Below are 20,561 nucleotides of genomic sequence, written 5' to 3'. Positions count from 1 at the left end.
CAGTACCCTAGATTCTGCGTCGTCCTCTTCCTCATCAGGATTGTAAGCTTCTGCACACACTGAAGTAAAAGAAAAAGGATAATCTTAATTCAAATCACAGCAGTGTTTCACAAGATTTACAGACCAGAAAATTCATTGTGTGGCACAGCAATAATGCAGCACAGCACATGTAACATGTTCATACTACTAAGAGGGTCCAGAGCAAGGCAACTTCAAACTGCAGATGAAACAAAGCTACACTTTGTATCATTTTTGGATATGCTTTCCGTGTTTTGAAAGACTTACACACTAATAACACTTACCAATCCCTCACCTAATTTGCTTTTAGACTCTCACCTTATGGTCAGGATTGGGGTTTTTTTGAAGTCTAAATTAATTGTTTCTCTTATAATTTAAGCTATCCATACAGGGTGCAGAGATCAGATCATTCCCTTCATGTGTGTAGGTTCAAGGTGGTTTAGGGTGTGTTTCTTTGGATGGTTTGTTGGTTGACTCAAGGTGCTTTGTTGGGATTTTTCACATTCTTGAAAACTTTTTGTTCCTACCTACCCTTTTCTTTCAAGGCTAAATACTTCTGGTTCTTCATTTTTCTCCCTTACAAGTCTTGTTTTTCAGCTCCCTTAACTATCTCTATTGCCATTCCCTGAATTCCCTCTAATTAGCTATCTCTTTTGTGAAATGGGGTGCTCAAAACTGGTCCCAGTATTTGAACTGAGCAGAGTACTAAGTACATCAGATGAATTACTCCATACATTTCACGGGCTATATATCTTTTTCATCCATCCATGCCTTCTTTACAACAGCTTGACTATGTCTATTCAGGTAATATTTATTACATATATAATTTTCAGAACCCACTGATTAACCATCTGTCCTGTGCCTGTCTGTGGCTATTCTGTCCAAGTATAGTACCATACGCTTACACCTGCTAAATATTACTTTATTTTCAAAGCCATGTCAAGATAACTTTCAATTCTAATCCTGTTCTCTGGCATCCTTCCAATTAATTCTCAACTTTGTGACAACTGCAAATTTAATAAGCATATTCTCTAAAACTTAATCCAGATTATTGCTGAAAAAACATATTAGTGTCTAAAATAAACTCTTGTGGAATACACATGAGTGAAACAGCAGTAACTGCTCGGTGTTTACCTTATCCAACCAGTTGTACAACTACATCCCAAGCAACTTACATATGAATACTGCTTGATATTCCCTAGCTTGCTTATAGGTGACTTTTGTAAGACAGCATTCAGAAGTTTCTTCAAATGAAAATGTAGGGCATCTGTTCCTCTTCCTTTATCCACAAATTTTAATTTCTCGTTACAGGGTATTAGATAGTTCCAACAAATCCATCCTGATTGCTGTTTGCTACTTTATTTAGGTATTTACAAAATGAATATTTATCTGTAATTCTTCTAGGAGCAAAAAGGATCTGCAAATCTGTGACAGCACTCTTCCATCCGTAGCTCCCCCTTCTTCTTAAGGATGTGGGTTTCTATTTTTCTGGATTTTTTTTCACACTCTTTTTTCTTCTTCAGATTCTCAATGGTAACTGCTAACAGGGCTGAGACTAATTTAGAAAATTCTTCCAGTTTCCAAGTATAGCAAATCTGAGGCACAGCTAACCTGGGAACACCTAACACATTAACTACTCTCTGATTTGTCCTTTCTCTGTTCTAGGCTGTTTTCCATATACTTGAAATAACACTAGTGAAGACCAATGTGCTTCTGTTAATCAGTAGAGCAACACTTTCCTGGAACATTCTCTGCCAAAAATATACTTCCAGAACCATTTCTGTTACTCCTTGTGTACTTAATGCACACAATCTTTTATTGTACACATTTTTTGGTCTTGGCTACTTTGATATGTTTTGGTTTTTTCTCTGCATCTTTTGCTATTCTTTTGTATTTGTTCTAAATAATCCAAACTAGTTTTAATTTTATACATGGTTCCTTCTTGTGCTTGACATAAATGAGCTGCTTATATTTTAGACAGATTTATTTTACTATGCTTTTTGTCCTTCTCCTGTGCTGTCTCAATTTGCATTTTTTCTCTTTATAATTTTTCTTTGGGGAATAAACAATTTAACTTTTTTCCTCCAGACTCCTTTACAAAGAGGTTATGTCCACTGTCCTCTCATATCCCCTTGAAACCTGTTGTTCTAATTCTTTTGCTCTTTCTCTTCCTGAAATCTGTGGGTCCTGTTATTGTGGGTTAATTCTCACTCAACCTGCCTTTTTTCTTCCAATTTAACAGTTTCTCCCTTAGAGTTGGTATGAAATATAATAGTTCCCCTTAAGATTACTTTTCCCACTGTCTCAAAATTTGGTCGTAAGTGCATTGCGAAGCACATTGGAATTCTCCTTCATTGGCTTCCAGCAGGTGACTGATAATTAAAATCACCCATTCTCACCATCACCTGTACCCTGACAATAAAAATCCCTGCCTATCTGACCTGTTTGGTGGTCTGTGAAATGCCTGCATAACAGTGGAGCTCATGAGCTTTCTCCTGTTATTATTATTATTACTCATAGAACACCTGTATGTCCAGCTCCCTCTACAGCTGGGTCACAGTACAAATATCTGAACCAAAATATACAACAGACTTTTCCTCCTCCCTGTCTTCCCACCACGTCTTTGCTATGCCAGTTCAGTCTCAGTGCTACTCATGGATTAAGATTTGGTGTCCTCCTGCTTATTCCCAGACTTCCTATGTTATTATACAAACAACTTATGAACTAGTAACCAGGCAGACCCATCAACCTCCTCATTACCACATCCAATTAAAAAGGTTTAATGGTAGAGTGTATCATTGCATATATTAAGCAGAGTCCCAAAGGAAGTCTTGGTCCCCACTGTATCAGGCACTCAACTAAAATCTCCATTTTATAAAAGCTGGCATCTTCAAAAACCTAAAGAAATTTGACACAAGTCCCTCTGGAACTGAGTGAGATTCCTATCCAGTTTACTGGAAACTGGATTTGGTCCCAAATAATCACAAATGGCCACAAAAGGAAGTCTGCAATCTCCTGAACCACTATAATATTTTAATTCTACATAAACAAAATGTTCCTAATGGCCATTTAATGGTACTACAGTTGCTACAATCTTGTCAGAAATAAACTTCAGGGGATTTTATTTAAAGAGCAACAATAATAACATGCCAAGTAAGCCCCATATAACCCATCATAATGTAAATCACTATTTTGTTTCAGCTGAGCCCTAGTGCACGTATGTGTACGTGGGATCCAACAATCTGTGTTACAGTACAGTGTGCTGCTGGGTGTATGGAGAGCGTGTTTCAACCTGAGGTACAGGTACATCTTGTCCTTACCTCTAGGTGCAAAGAGTTAAAACAAATCAGGAATTTAATTTAATAGCTTTGACACTGCTATGCCAGAACTGACAGGTTTCAGAGAGCCTAGCTGAACATTTAACAGTCTTCCAGAACACACAAAAGAAAGTGAATTTCTCGCATCCATGCCCATCCTGAATCACCTTATCAGTCCCTTTCATGTAGCAGGATCAATCCAGAGAGAGAGCGTGTTCCTGAGGTATTTATTCTGGGTCAGCTTGTGTCTCTGCACAACGTCACTCTTCTCTGCTAGAAATGCATTTCAGTCAGTCTCAGCAGCAGCTATCAGCAGGTTCCTTCATTAAATATTTCTTGTTTATCAGTGGTAATGGACAATATATTTAAGAACTGCAGTTTCTCCTGACTAGTGCCTATAGGCCCAAATTCTAAAAGGATTTATTTTTATCATCTGTGATGAGAAACTTACTCTTCTGGTTACAAATCTGTACTTATTTTGCCTTCATTTGGGTCACAAAGAAAATACCAATGCTTTGAATCTGCTGTTTTAAATATGGAATTTCCTTTCCTTTATTGCTTATTTCAGTAACACATTCATTTCTAAGTGCATACCACTAGATGTCTCATGGAAAAACTTGATACATTTTATTTTGGTTCTTAAAATACCATTTCTGACATTACTATGGTTCACTGAATTTTATTACATGAACACTGGGGTTTGGCACGCAAGAATCCCACCATCTAAAACTGAGATGCCTTTTACACAGACATCCATCACCTGCACAAGTCATCTGGATTCCAGTCACAGTCAATGGGCAGAAACAGGCACTTTTAAAAAATGATTCTTCTGACCTGAATTACATGCCCAGACTAAAATGAGATTAATTAAAAAGATGGTTTGTCGGTTGAGGCAAATTCTATCCCTTTTGAGATGAGTCCTAGTAGTTACAACAAGCTGCAAGACTGGTTCCCCCACTTCTCCATTTAGTATATATTTCCTGGAAAACAAAGGAATTCATCACCTGATGATGACAGGCTGCTCATGCAATAGCACACCTTCTGTACTCATTCCATGTATTCCAAGGAGGCAGTCTGTGGTCCCCATCTCTTTAGCCTAAGGCACCATGACCATGACTAATGACTGCCACCACAGACATGAATTATTCTGAATGACTGCACACTGCTGGTGGCTGCAATACTCATAGTGTTCAATGTTTTATTTTTTCACTTCTCTAGCTCGTTCCACATCTCAGTACATGCTACTTTACCATGCTCAGATGCCCTGCCATGTTTTGCTATGTGCCACTGCTGAATGCAATATTCACATCATTGCTCAAAAAGCAGTCCTACTACTATTCTTAGGGACATATTTCATCCCGTACTTAATTACGGCATTAAAAAATAGTGGTACAAACACTGTACATATTTCTCCACTGGTTGCTAAGCTCAACTAAGTGAAACTATTTTTTTGTTTCAGTTTTTCCAGCTGAGGGTTATGTTTCAGATATAGTTCCCCAAGGTGGACACAAACACCAACAAATCCAAGCACATCAACACAAAGTATTTGCAGGAAAAATGAACTGTCTAAAGACAGTGTATTATGAACATACACATGCACTGAAATCTGTGCACTACTTTAGATGGATTGCTTTGTCAGCAAGACAGAGGTAAACTTTGATAATTTCCGACTCATCACTCCAAGTAAAGTCAGTTTTCTAATTTTCACCTGGTAAATATGCTTTATATTCAAAATCAGTAGTACAGTCACTTCAGCCATGAATGAATTCTAAAATGAAAATTAACATACAGTTGACAATTATAACATCAGAAAACATGTTAGTCATGCTGTCTCATTCCCTTGACGCATCAGGAAACGAAGCTATCAATGAAGAAATCAGTGAAAATTCATATATAATCACTGAATAATGTATTTTACTCAAAACATGGCAGGAAAACCAATCAATATGTGTGTACTCTTTCCAAACTACAGAACCCTCAAGTCATACATTGTATTAGAAAGAATTTTTCAAGAGAAGAAGAGCTGTGAAAATATTTTTTCATCCCATTCAAATCAAGACAACAGTTTTTGCCAGCAAGACTATCAGGCTGGAGCATGAAAATAGACCATCTCCAGCTGCTGCAGCTACACCAGCATACCATACAACCCCTATCTATGGCAGTTATGCCCATTCCCTCATACAGTAAAAATATCACTTCCCCAGTTTAACTGTATGAAAATTGCTAAGGTGAGTGTGAGATTAACAGTGTGAGATTTTTCCTGTTTTGTCAGGATTTACTTCTCTTGAATGAGAAATATGGTACACGGAGACTCCTTGCAGACAGGTGGTAGTTTCTAAACAAGACTAGAAAAATACTACCGGACCTCCAAAATTTCTGACATGGAAATCTGTTTTCTGACATCTCACCAGTTCCTACCACTACAGGAAGAAATAGAAAGACAGCCCTGCACCCCAAAACTCCAATTCCATAAGTAGTTTTTATTCAAACAAAAGCAACCCTTGGGGGGTAGTAGCAGTGAGAAATAATCAGTTGTGGTCTCAGACGCTTACAACTAACAAGTATCAGATTGTTTCTGTCTTCCTGGTTTTGACTGGAAAGATCTTCCACATGGAAGATGCAACTGAAGAGCTGTAAGTAAACATAAGGACTGAAGAACAGCCCAGAGAAAGGCTGCTCAACTCTCTCATCTATCTGAGTGTAAAATGGAATGAGACATAAAATTTATCTGATTTCCATGCATGATATAAGGCAATACCAACTGGCTCTGCTGCTGAGACCCACCATTTGTGTCAAACCCTGGAACTATTCCAAGAAGTTTAGATTACTTTGAATATAAACTAATTTGGAACAAAGCGTGATTGCTGGGGCTATCACTTCCCATGATACTGTCAAAAAGAAGTCTGTGAAGTGCCTACTCCTGAGGGGGTCACTAAACTGAAACTTTATCTAGGCATAATTAGGTGAATACACAGAATGCCTGATACCTTGCAATTCTGTGTTATTAATAATTCTTTTAACACAGAACATTTACATTAGAGATGCCATCCAACCTGGAATAGAAGTATGTATACTCAGAAAAAGCGGTCTGGCAATCAGAGAGACATGCATATTGTAGAGACTTCCTCATATGCAACTAACAAAAAATAAAGAAATTTCTCCTCCAAGCCACACGATTTAGGGGGTAACAACTTTTGAGCAGTCAACTACCTAGCACAAATAACTTAAGCGCTCAGAATGTCAGCATAAAAATCTGAAGCTGGATAAAATCCAGGCAGCTTGTTTCTTCTTAATTATCAGGAAGGTGGTCTTCAGTTCATCAGGCAAGAACTGACTGAATCAGAATCTTGGGAGCACCGCCAAGACAGTCTGTTTCAGGATCAGCTGCTCATGAAGGACAGTTACCTACTCTTGCTGTCTGTGCTCACACTGCAATTCTCCAAACACTGCCTTCATAGTCACGATCACCTACCAAAATATCAGGGTTGTGCTCAGCTACACAGCTCAATGGTAAAACCTTCATTTTGCCAGAGCTGGAAGACCTTGCTCAGCCTGCACCACATGCTTGCAAGAAATCACACAATCAACTTTTCTACAGCATTTTCTCTTGGCCATCTGCTACCAGTGCTATTTTTTTCTAATGTGCTGAACTACGAGCTATTTCCTCAAGCATTTCTGAAAAACATGAAGTATCTAATATAACATGTAGCATCTTGAATGAGGTCCATGCCAATAGTGAGTCATAAAACCTCCCAAGGATTCTCTTTAGAAGTCCACATGGGGTTTATTCATGTTTCAAAAATTCTCGCAATGAAGCAGAAGTTTCACCAAGATTCTACTGATCACTGAAAGCCCATTTGAAGAAACACAATAACCCCCCAAAAAGACATGTTTGGATAACTTTATCCCAGTTGAGTTATTGATGCGCAGACGCCTTTGCACAAGTGCCTTAATATTGTCTAGTATGTAAAATTGTGATGTGTTAGACCACAGCACCTTCCTCTGCTTCAAAGCACTCTGGATCACAGCTAGCACGCTGGGTCAAAGATGGACACTACTCCCTGAAGTCAGAGGGGTTTGAATCACTAAGCAGGCTCCTTCACAGAAACTATCTATTCAAACATCAGCACAAGGAGCTTAAAGGATCCCCTGGCTTTAAACAGTGCACCAGAAAGAAGCTTTAACAGAATTTCCCTAAGGATTTCCACAGTACTTAGTTGTCTTTTTAGTCCTATTTCAGTTCTTCCAATAACTGCAATTTGTCATGATGAAGTTAAAAAAAAAAACAAACAAAACAACAAAACAAGCAACCCCAGCCAGGCTTCTGGCTCATGGTTGGAGACAGTTTTTCTTGGTGTCTCAGGAAATGCTTGGTTTCATCTGTCTGGCTAGTGAAAAGCAGCACAAACACACATTATAGCGTCCAGAACACTGCAGGTAGTTATTAAACAATAAAACCATCACGAAAGTAGGATGTACTTCCGCAAGAAGAGCTTGCCAATATATGCCATGCACTGCAGTACTTACTCCATAAGCTTTCCCACTACAGCATAAGGAGTAGCACAACATACAGAAGCATACTGTACTCTGATGTTGACTTGTGTAACCTTCTGTTCCCATTCTCATGCAACTCCAGCAGTTCACAGTGCTACAGTGTGTCACTTGGGATATATATAAAATATGCATAAATATCTGACAAAGTCTGAGCAGACACAGAGCTCTCTGCATACATTTCAACTTTATATTTGCTAATACCATAGAATAGAAACAGAACTGCACCCAGCTCTTCCTGCCATATTTAGTACTTCATATCAAACCATGTGATCACAGAGTACATCAATCACAGATATTTTCTCTTACTGAAAAGTCAGCATTAGGATGATATCAGAGGGACTAAATTATTTTCCCGCTAGAAAAGTTATCTCTTACATACAATGTGAGCAACTATAAATTGCAGCTGTTAAAAAAACATATGCTGAACAATGCAACCTAATCTTTGCCCATTTTGTTTTTCAAAGAGGGTTAAAACCAAAAACTGTCTGGGACAGTGGTAGTGCTTCTCAGATAATGTATTTAAGAAGGAAAAAGAACCTGCTATATAGACAGCAGCTGGAAGACAGGAGTGAAAATACATGAGAAAATCTGTGTCAAGGATCTGCAGAAGGTTACAAAGACTAATGATACAGAAAGGTAATGGTTGTTCCATGAATCCACATTTATTTTATGTGCTAGTGTTTAAAGACTAAAACAAGATCTTGATAGCTATAGAAAGGATGTAGTCAGGGGAAGAAAATGGTTAGGAGTGACAAAGAAAATAATCACTAATGACTGGACACTTAAAGATATTAAAAGATTCAAGAAAGCAGAAAAATATTATATCAAGGGGAGACAACAGAAGGTGACCTCCAAGACCCCTATAAAGAGTGGCTGTAGAGGGAGCAGAAACAAATCCAAAACTATTGACTCTGACAAGCTTGTCTCAGTGTCCTGCCAGGGGATTAAACTGATTTGACCAAGACAAGGTGAAAAACCTGCCAATAGCAGGTATTACACTATGATAGTATGGTATATAGTACAATGTATCATCCAGCAAAATGGAGAAGGTACACAAAATTCCAAATCTAGAACATGCCTACGAATCTTTGGAATGATGTCTAAGTCATAAATTCAAGAGTTCTTCAGAGGCACGTGTCAAAGCCTGTGATCCCGCATTCAGTGAAGATTTGGTCTGGGCAGCTAAAAGAGTGCAAAATTCAATCTCAAATAGGCTTCACAGAAAACCCTGCAGTCATATGGGATTCAAAACAGCAAACTGAGAACAGGCACCTAAAAAACAGGTGGAATCATCCTTTTGAAAGAATGGTTGCTATAGCAAAGTTACCTTTGGTTTTCACCCTCTGGGACCATGGGAAGGAAGCTTAAACCCACCTTTCCCATTTTCCAGAAGTGCCCTACATTCTATATTCCAAAATACTCTGTAATGAGATGCTCCTCATTCCTCCTGGGCCCAGGCTGATAGGCAAAATGAAATGAGAGAATAAGCTAACAGAGCTTGTCTCCTGGAATTTTAGCATGCTGATTTTAGGTATGTTGGTTTTGGTTGAATGGATAAGTCATGCTCACATAATCCTCTATAAGAAATATAATAAACCAAACTTACTAAACAAGTTCCAGATATAACAGGAAGACAGGTAGACAAAAACACATTAGGGAAGATACTTCTGCCAAGTTTTGAAATGGTTGATTTTGAACATCTGTTTTCTCAACAATTCCAAAAAATAAATTCAAGACTTTTTGCTGACAGGATTCTTTTCAAATGGCCAAAGGAAGTTCAGAAGACTTACCAAAACTATGAAATAATATATATATATGCTGTGTTACTTTTTCACAGTCAAATATGAAGTGCTGTAATGAAATAATACTGGCAACTACACACCAAGGTAAAAAAGCCAGTCCTGCATAGAAATCAGTACACGCTCACGTGCATCTGCAATGGGGCAGGCAATTGTAACAAGCCAAAAGATGGGCTACAAATATTATCATTCCAAGAACAGGGACAATAATCACCCTGAAAACACAGATTACCACATTATATTTTAATAATAGAAGTTGTCTGTAACTGCATGACTACTTACCACTCAGAACAAGAGAAAAGGCATTGAGGTCTCACAGAACTAATCTTTTTCTAAGAGGAAAAAAACCCCAAGCCTCCACTCATTCAGCTAATGACCTGTCACTACTTGAAACTAATATTTCTCAGAAAGTCCTTAGTCAATGGTAAATGCAGAGAGTGCACTCTGAGGACTTAAAAATAAAAGGACACTTTTATTTTCAGCTTTCTAAACACTCTCCACCCTCCCACACATACACATTTGGCACCATTATGAACTAAATACTACTGTATTCAAAAGACTACGTGGGTAAACACACAAACACATCTACCTTTTTCCTGCATATTGTGAAATTTTATTTCTTCTTCTGTCTGTGGATCTTGCAGAATTCCACAGTGCTGTTTCACTCCTTCTTGTTTTATACTGTTCTAAGAGGATGCAGAATGGCTGGATGAGAGGTCGTCAGCACACATAGGATGCTCCAAGCTGTATTACTCTTTTATGCAGGTCACCATCACTTAACTCCATTTTCTCAGTATTTACTTAAAATCACTCTGCATATGAAGAAAAGATGAACCCTGGGAACCTAACATATGTGTGCAGGAGGGGTTCACTGGTGAACACTTGACAATGTGACCTCAGACAGCATCAGAATGACAAGACAGCTGGCTTGGACTTCCCAGTCTATTCCATACCAAATGACTGTGATGACAAAAGCATCCTTCTCCACCTGCAGCTGATAAAGAAAAATCAAGCTTTTTCCCATAAAGAAGAAATTACTAAATTGCATGAATGGCCTCCTGACTTCTGCAACAAGTTTTTTATAATTACATCACATTATTTGGAAAAAAGCTGAGCACATCTCCACAAATACTTTGCTGCTGTATTCCAGTGCCTGTTCCAGTATTCTCCATTTTCTGCAGACTTCCTTGTCTTACACGAACCTCAAGTCCCATTCTCTTGCCTTAATACACAGGATCTCTGCTGGGACCAGCTCTTGTACTCCCCTATACACGACCTCACATCATTTCAGTGGAAAATTAAACTGTAAGACAACAGGAAAAAGCTCAAAAGTGCAAATACAGCAAATTTCTCAGCAACTGAATCCATATCAGAAAACCTCTGAAAAAAGTGCACTTGCCATTTTGAAAACAAAACATAAAGTATGTGCTTCTAACTTGGTTTCCTCTTGAAACTGTGCTGTGCATGCAAAAGAGATCCACTCTTTCAGGAAAACAATATACACATGAAATTATTCTTACTGAATGGAAGGGAGGAAAGATTTTTATTTGTATTTTTACTTCATGAGAGAACTGATAATACCATATTTTCTCTCTGTAAGCTACAATTCCTTTAAATTCAAAAAGGCAAAATAGTGAAGATCCTAACCTGAGCCAAACACTTCACATTTGCTGAAACCAATATCCTAAGAAATCCTGTATCCCAGGTAACCACTTTTCACCAAAGCTCCTAGAATTACAGCACAGATTAAAGAGTTAACATCTCACTTTGCCAGGCGCTGGAATTCAGGTTTATAGTTCTTTTCTCCCAGGAAATGAAGTATCTACAGCTGCTTTTCATCAACAACTTTTCTGTTAATTATCAAAGAATAAATGAATCCTTAGTGTAAGAAAGAGTAGCATCTAGCTTCTTCAGCCAAAACAATTGTTTGTAAAAGAATGTTCTTTTAGAGATTAAACTTAGAGGGACTAATGAAGGCCATAGAGAAAGATGAAGGAACCCCAAGGAAATTGTATTCTTTTATGAACGCCCCATGTGTAAGCAGCAGTGCTAAAGAGCTTCTTGACTTAATTTGTATACAGTTCCCTCAAGACTTCTAGAAATTTCAGGTTTAATGATGAAATAATCATTCAGTGTAAAAGTTACCAAGATAACAGCACAGCTAGGAGATAACAAAAACATTCTGGCTGAATGAACCACACTGAGTTGAATGAATCAGACTGCTGAAGTACTCACTGCTGGTATGCTAAATAAAGCTATTCTAATTATAAAGAAATAGAAAACAATAAAAAGCAATAAAAATTGAAAGCTGCAAGTGTTGAAAATAAACAGTGTCACACTTGGAATACTGTGACAAATGAATTTGAAGGTACTACACTCAGTGTAAACACTTATAAATCAGCGTGGGTTTTTTATACTCTCAGGAGCCTTTCTGTGGGCCAACCTGCAAAGCAAAGGGAAAGTTATTTACAACTTGTTGAAGCTCTCACAGTTGCACAGTACACACAAGCCAGGGTATAGATTGTTCAAGTCGGTAAACTTTTCCATCTTAGACATGCACAAAGAGAGATCAATAATATGAAGAAACTGAAAAGTCTGGATAATAATGGGATATACAGAAGAATGGTCATCAAAATATGAAAAAGCTCCAGGAACTGCAAAGAGCCAGATGCATAAATGACAAAAATGCTATTGGGTTGTGGCTCCGAGCACGCTATTGGTGTTTATATCCCAATGCCCCAAATATTAGAGGGATCAGAGTTCATTAATGTTTTACAGTATGTACCTCATTCAAAACTATTTTCACAGCAACAGTTAGGTTGGAAAAGACCTCTGAGATCATCAAGTCCAACCTCTGACTGGTCACCACCTTGTCAACTAGACCATGGCACCAAGTTCCATGTTCACTCTTTTCTTTAACATCTCCAGGGATGGTGACTCCATCACCTCCCTGAGCAGCCCATTCCAGTGTTTAATAGTAACTCATTCTGTGAAGAAATTTCTCCTGATGTCCAAGCAAAACCTCTGCTGGCACAGCCTGAGGCTACGTCCTCTTTTCTTGTTGCTCCCTGCCTGGGAGAAGAGGCTGATCCCATCCTGGCTATACCTCCTCTCAGGCAGTTGTAGATGGACAAGAGCCTTCTTTTCTCCAGGCTGAACACCCCCAGCTCCCTCAGCTGCTCCTCCCTCACAGGACTTGTGCTCCAGACCCTTCCCCAGCTCCATTGCTCTTCTCTGGACATGCTCCAGCACGTGGAATAGCGAGGGGCACAACACTGAAAGCTGACATATGCTTAATGTCTTGGTGTAGATTTGGCAAACCAGTGCTACATACTATCAACAGAAGCTTCATCCATATCACACAACTTGGAGCTCCATGGGTCTCATCTTAATCATGACAAGTCTGGAAAAGGACACTTCCTTGAGGAGTCATCTTAAGAACCACATCAGTTTTGTCCCAGAGGTGCAGAGAGTGGTGCTTGCCCCTGGCAGTGACCAAGAGGGTCACTGAAACATCAGACACCCGAACCAGGTGAGGCCTTGGTGGCTTTCTCCGCTCCACTGCTGTGCAATAGGGGCACTTGATCCCTCCCCTTGCTAAATTTAAGAGAACAGCAAATAGAGCATTCATCAGGAATGCAGCACTTTCTAAGCAATAAAAATAGTTCTCTTAAAAATAAAAAAAATCGATCAAAGATGGAATTCAAACCTCTCAAGTCTCACAGCAATAGACATAAATTATAAAGACATTACTGCTTTAAACAAAAAGAACGGGATCCGCCATGCAGAAGAAAATCTGCCTAAGCAGAAAGTGCTTCATCTCTGCAGAGTGGCTGCAGGATTTGACACCTCTCTGAGCCTGTTACAGCTTGTGCTGTAACCCACTCCCCCCTCCAAGGATGAGGGAGGGTCACGTATTGAGTCCCTGCAGGTACTGCCAAGGGAAATAATGCGTGATCTGTAGTAAGGAGGAGGATGTATAGAGACACTGTCAATAGTCACATAGAGTATCGCCCACAGAAAAACATAATAATTTATTGATGATAACAAAACTGTCTAAAATAGACATGAATTCCTAATGCAACACACCTAATAAGAAACAAGCTTTTCATTCTTTGATTCTTTTTCAAGAACAGTTCAAAATAAAATGTTTCTTATTATGCTGTCACCAGTGAAAACCTAAAAAAGGCTCAGTGTAAGAGGAAAGATAAAAAAAATCAGTGAACTGTTGATCAAATTTTAAGACCTTCCTCATCATATAAACCCATTCATAACTTCTCAGCAAAATACACCCACCTTTGAAAATTAAAAACTTTTTAAAATCAGTCAAGCCTTCATTAAAAAAGTATAAATATTGCCACGGGTTTCAGTGGGCACAGCAGAAGGCCCCCAGAATATTTTCAAGCCCTCATGAAGTTAAATGTTTTTAACAATATACCCATAAGGGTGAAGCCTAGTAATGACTATGTGACTCTATAAGAATTAGAGACACCATGTAAAAGCACTGTACAGAGAACATGGGCAGCCTGTGGGACACAGAGGAGGGCTGATATACCAGAGATAAAGACTGCTTCCTCATGCTGGTGCATCTGTGCCCCCTAGTATCTCTGTTAGAGGGCAAAGAGATACAACAGACAGTTCCCAATACATGTCTGTGTCTGTACCAAATAAAGGATCAATGACTCAACTGGAAAACAGAATAGTACGTCTTCAATGGACACAATCCTCCCCAAAAAACTAAGAGGACAACATGAAGTCATGCCTCACCCAGATCATTTTGTGCAGAACACAAACCAAAAACTCTCCAGAAGCTATGATGCTAAACATTTGGTGCGTAAAAAAGATGTGCGTGCACATCCCTAATGCCTGGTAACAAATTGCTTCCACGGATCCAGCCAGCCCAGGGTTACATTATTTCTTTCCATTAAGCCACTTACGTATGCTCTACCCACCTGCATCAATGTGCAATTTCACAACCCAGCTATTAAAGTGCGTTGATTTTACCTCAGGAAGGAAGGACGGTGGTAGTTTTAACTTTGCAGTCATGAAACCAACACCAGGAAGAAAAATAGCGAAGTTTCATTAAAAAGAAGTATTCATTAAAAACGGCAGCATGGGGAAGTAAATTCAGAGTTCCTGCTGGCACCACCACATACGATAAACGCACTAAGAAACCCGGTCATTGGATGTGATTGCAACCAGTCTATAAACAGAGACAATTCCAAGTGCTCATATAAATAATGCCTTTGCAAATGATCCCTCAGTCATGTTGTGTTTTGATCAAAGAGTCTTGCGTGAGAAGTGTGAAACGAACAGAAATGCCCCTGAAATTTGCTTCCTCTCTTGCACAATACAACCACTTGCCACTTCAACCTCCACACGACTGAGGACCTCCTTTCTTATTCAAATTGATGGGACATATTTAGTGTTTGTAAAAAATAAGGCCTAGTCCTGAATACAAAGATCTAAAAATCCATAATAGAAAAGGTAACACATGATTAGTCAATTATAACTTGGCACACAGGGTTTTTTTCTTCTTAATAATTCAACCTTAATGCAAAGCTTTTAAATTATAAATTTTAAAGCTATTTTGTCACATATACTGTTCTTAAACTAAGTCACCCAATATTGAAATAGATTTTGCTTCAGCTTTGAAAATGTCACAGATATTGAAAAAACATCCTCCAACTCCAAATAAGAATGACATGATGGTCAGAGGTGAACCACAAAATAATACACACTAAGAATTATTTGCCAGAAATATACGGATATGCCAGAATTATGGGTATTATTGGCATTTTTCAGTAATCAAAATTATATAAGCCCAGTTACCTAAAGAATCATAGAATCATTAAGGTTGGAAAAGACCTCCAAGATCATCAAGTCCAACCTTTGACCACTAAACACATCACAGTGTTCCACATCGATTCATTCTTTGAATGCTTACAGGGACTTGATCACCTCCCTGGCCAGCCTGTTCTAATGCCTCACTATACTTTAGGTGAATTAATTTTTCCCAATATCCAATGTATACCTCCCCTGGTGCAACTGAAGGTCATTTCCCCTCGTCACTTGTAACCTGGGAGAAGACACTGTCCCCCACCTGGCCACAGCCTCCTTTCAGGCAGTTGTAGAGAACAAGGTCTCTCCTGAACCTCCTTTTCTCCAGGCTGAACATCCCCAGCTCCCTGAGCTGCTCCTTGTAGGGCTTGTGCTCCAGAGCCTTCCCCAGCTGGGTTGCCCTTCTCTGGACTCGCTCCAGCACCTCCATGTCTTTGTTGAAGTGAGAGCCCCAAAACTGAACACTGGTGTGTCCTTGCCAGTGCCAGGAGAAAAGAGTTTTTTTAATGGAATAAAACCATTCTGTGACTTGATAAGCTTTACTTCTTTTTCTTTGTGAAAAGTAAGGTTGGCACACTCTTGAAAAATTTGCAATTCAAACCAAGCATTTCAAACAAGTGTCAGTGCATTATATCACTATTTCAGTTGTTCCCCCCCCCCCCAACCTTGATCACCAAAATAAAAAAAGATTAAAATTAAGAAGTAATTTGGGAAATCATCACCACAACAACTGACAAAGAAAGCCAGTTGGCACCACTGAGACTTTGTCTGGACATGGTCTACTCAGAAAGAAAATGTGTAATAAATTCTACTTAGAAAGTTAAAATACATACATGAGTGATAGTATGTGACAAAATGGCTTATGGTTTTTAGGCAAGCATGGCAAATACCATTGCTTAGTGGGTTGTATCTATTGTCAAATATTTTTCCAAATTAATACCTTTTTTAACAAAATCATGAATATCATATTCCACTTAAAGCATCTCTCTACACCAACAGTTATACTTTACTTTGCTAGATTCACCTAATTGAAAATCTGGAAAACATAAACCATAAGGTGGTGTGCCATTCAATTAAGGGCTTTATATGTAAATTTCTCAGGACAGCTTTTTGTTCTATATTAGGTGACAGTAATATTCCATTATTGTGGGGACCAAAGCATCTACAGGAATTAAATTATTCCTGTAACTTTAAACTTTAAATCAACAGTTTCTTGGCCATTCTGCAGCCAGGTTCTGTGCAGAAGGCTTTAAGCAACTGGGTTCAGAGTCAGGTGTGAGGATACCATGGCTGCACGATCGCATCAGCAGGTATAGAGTCAGCATGGCGATATACATAGCTAACGTTTGTGTCAGACTGCAGCAAACCAGCCTCTAATAGCAGGCAGCCTTTGTCTCCTTTATGCAGCACAGCTTTTATATCATCACATGTTTTAATCTTCCTTGCCTTTCAGGGCAGGTTTTCCGCAGAGATGGGAATGTGCACAGTGCAGGCAGTGAGGGTGTCTCACCCAACAAGCACTGCTGCTGGGCACTTGGTGGTAGGCGTACCACAAAGGATTTGAGATCCCACTTAATTGTTCTTTTTGACTGTATCAAGCATAGGCTTCCTACTCCTCACTTCCAGCCCTTGCTAACCTGGTGTATCAGCTCTTGTCACACTGTTGCTCCTGCCTCTGCTTTGCTACTGTGACAGCTGCCTGACCGCAGTCCTCTAACAGTATTTTAGTATTTTTGGCGCGTGTTTCTTGAACTGACCTGTAAGAACTGTACCACTTCCCCTTCCTCATTCTTGCAACAGACCAATTTCCTGGATAGCATATTAAAGAGGCCAGCTGTGTTGGTCCAACAAGATCCATACATATTAGGATGAACAATGGGGCACGCCATACTTGTTCTTCCTACAGTTTGACTTGCACAGCTAAGAAATGCAATTAACAAAATGTACAGTCTTCACCAACATGCAATAACATATTCATGTCACTGGGCACTACTGAACCACAATGACAATTTAGATTCTCTGCTGTAATTATGAACAAACTGATCCCAAGAGCACACCTCAAGGAGATCTTTTAGATTAGGATCTCATCTTTTTCAGCGTAATTATGCCACACAGTAGGCATATTTCTCTTTTTCTTTCTTAGTTATTTTGCATTTGAAACATTCCTTCACACTAACCATGTGAAAATGTGATTGATTCTGTGATATGTCTAAAAATCCTACAGAACAGTAGGTAAGCATTATACAGGGAGACATTCCTGCTGTTCTTTTTAAATGTGTGCACACACATTTTCGTCTGCTGTTGGCTGATTCTTTGACTTCATCTATTTGAGCCTAAACCCCAAACTCATGATGGCTGGCATTGCCCAGGAACTTATTCCCAAATGAATAGCGTAAATGGGGCAGTTTTTTTAAAATAAAGAATAAGATTAGTGCTTATCTTCTCAGTAAGAAAAATGCCTGAACAAATTAAATTGTGTCCTGCACAACTATGTTTGATATTGGTATATTAATATGATGATATATTGCTATACGTTATATATTTCTATAATGGGATAGACAAAAGAAAAATAAGAGTAAGTGTACTCAACTCTGGACCAACTAGAATAGGTGTGAAAGTAGTCCCTAAATCAATGCTGGCAGAAGAAATATGTCTTCTCCTGTTGCTCACTGGCAAGAATATGAGAGACTAGAAAGTAATTATTATTTAGGAACCTCCCCCTTTCAGTGTTCCAAGTCTCCAGCTCAGAGAGCACAGTTTTGCTACAGTACTGCTCCAACGGGAAGCTGTATTTCCAAAACTCAGACTGTAATAGCAGGAGAGAAAAAGGCTGACAAGTAGGCGTTGAATTTGTGCCTTAAAAGATGCACTCATAACTTACTAGACTGCACGCAAAACAATGTTGAGGATATAAACCCCCAATTTTGTTGCTGTGTGTAGCCGATGCTCAGAGTGAAAGATGGTTTCAAAAACTGACTGAAGCTTTGCCTTTAGGCTGATGGGGGTTCCTCTTCTGTGACTGGTTATTTGAAAGTGAATCTCCAATATTTTTGTTATTTTCTTGTGTATTTAGAGGGGAAAGAGTTAGTGTTTCCATGCAATCACAGATTTAACAAGAAAACTAAACAAGGCTTTAATAATTCCATTTAATATTTCCTCTGACAAGTTCATTTTTCTTTATTTTCCCATGGAGTTCTGTTTCCTATTCTATGTAATAAATACATACAATTTTCCTCATGAGTGGATTGTGGCATTGTAGCAAAGAAAAATTGCAGCAATTTTTCTTTCTGACATGTTCATTATAATCCTTCACAATAATTGTGAAGACACCAGAAATCAGTCTTTTTCACTTTCACATAAAATTGTTATTAGAAAAAGAAAAGGAATTATTCACCTTAACCCCTTAAGGATGCATTCACATTAATACAACAAATACTGTTATTCCATTTTGAACAACTTGCTATGTAAAACATGTCCTGTCTTACTCATCTTTTATCCTTCAGAATAAACCTTCTATAACATGAAGGTCAAACCACATGAAGTCACAGATGGAATGGAATTGTTTTGGAAAACTGGTAAGAAGATACAAGAGCCTACAGATTCATGCTCTATCAGTTACAGTGGAGGGAGCATACCTCCCTAACCTAACACAAGTATGGAAGAACAATATAGCACAGCAACCAAAGAGGAGCTTATCATAGACAAAGATATTTCAACATTTTAGAGAAAAAAGATCTGAACTATTAGTGACTGTCAATATACACCCGCTCCAAATTTATTTTAAAATCTTTCCTCTTTCTTTCAGCAACATGGATACATTCTCATAAAAAAATTTAAAAATTTTATTTGTTTCAAAATCATGAGTTATGAGCATCCTGATAAAAGCATTGGAAGATTATTAATAATTTTCTGATCACGTGTTATTGGGATCTCTGAGACTATCAATAATGAATGCAAACTTAGAAGCAGGTTAAAACAGAAAACACAGTATGACCGTTGAGGTTTAAGAATTTAGTGCTCCCACTGAGACTCTCCAAACCATGCTGCCACTCACTCATTTCTCTTCCGGCTGCAGCAGGCTGGAGAGGAGAACAGGAGGCACAAAAGGTAAAGATCATGGGTTGAGATTAGAGCAATTTATTGGAAACAGCAAAAAAAGATAAGGAAAGAACAGTAACAGCAGCAACATTAATAACAAAAGTGCACAAAAAAAGAGGGAATGAATCTCATTCTAAAAATGCTCAGCACGGAGCTGAGCTTGGCCGCAGCTGCCCTGACGACTCCCCCCAGCGTTATGGGAGCACTGCCCCGGCTCAGAGCTGCAGCACCCCGCTCCCTCCAGCACAGTCAGCGGGCTCCAGCACGGCCCTTGGCACAGCCCCAAACACGAGCACTCCCAAACCCTGGTACGGATGAGGCCACGCTGCTGGCTGCAGGTAGCGCTTGATGTATAAACACACCTTCCCTTACCCATCCCAGTTACCAGTTACATACAAAAATAAGTTTAAAGGTACTGGTCAATCAGTCTAACAACTCGATACGTTGCTAGGATGTCTGAGCTCTTCCTCAAACAGGCTGGGCAACAGCCCATAAAGAAAAATTTGATTTGTATTTCAAAACCAATCTCTGGTTTGTGTTTCATATGTCTGAAAAAGGACCAACCGAAATAGGTGAAAAAACTACAATGAATAATCTTAACGATACAAAACCACATATAGAATGCTATAGAAAGGTAATACTAAGACAGCAGGAAAAACTACAATTTCCTATAAAGGGGGTTACACAGTAATTTGTGAACTCAAAACACAGCTCCTATTTCCTAAAGAAACGGTTGCTACCTAGCTTTACCAGCTTGTGCAATTTAAAAATGTATATTTTAGTCAGTTTATAAATGCAGTTAAGAAATGTGATTGCAAAGACATCTAAACAAACATGGAAATACAGATCAAATTTCAATAAATCATCAAAACCACCTATCTAAATCACCTATGCACCGCTGCAGTATGAATTACACCTCTATTCCTTCAAGAAA

The 20,561-nt window shown here is 38.8% G+C and overlaps 1 protein-coding gene across 1 annotated transcript in view; it reads right to left on the bottom strand.

The window, feature by feature from the left end:
• PRKAR2B (protein kinase cAMP-dependent type II regulatory subunit beta) overlaps window positions 1-20,561 on the bottom strand; it is a 76,226-nt gene that overhangs the window by 18,878 nt on the left and 36,787 nt on the right. The window contains exon 3 of the mRNA XM_040061951.2: window positions 7-59. Coding sequence (XP_039917885.1) covers window positions 7-59 — 53 coding nt within the window. The remainder of the gene's footprint in view (window positions 1-6; window positions 60-20,561) is intronic.

The sequence above is a fragment of the Hirundo rustica genome, chromosome 4 (assembly GCF_015227805.2).
Source record: "Hirundo rustica isolate bHirRus1 chromosome 4, bHirRus1.pri.v3, whole genome shotgun sequence".
Lineage (NCBI taxonomy): Eukaryota > Metazoa > Chordata > Aves > Passeriformes > Hirundinidae > Hirundo > Hirundo rustica.
This window is presented reverse-complemented; position numbering and strand designations above follow the sequence as displayed.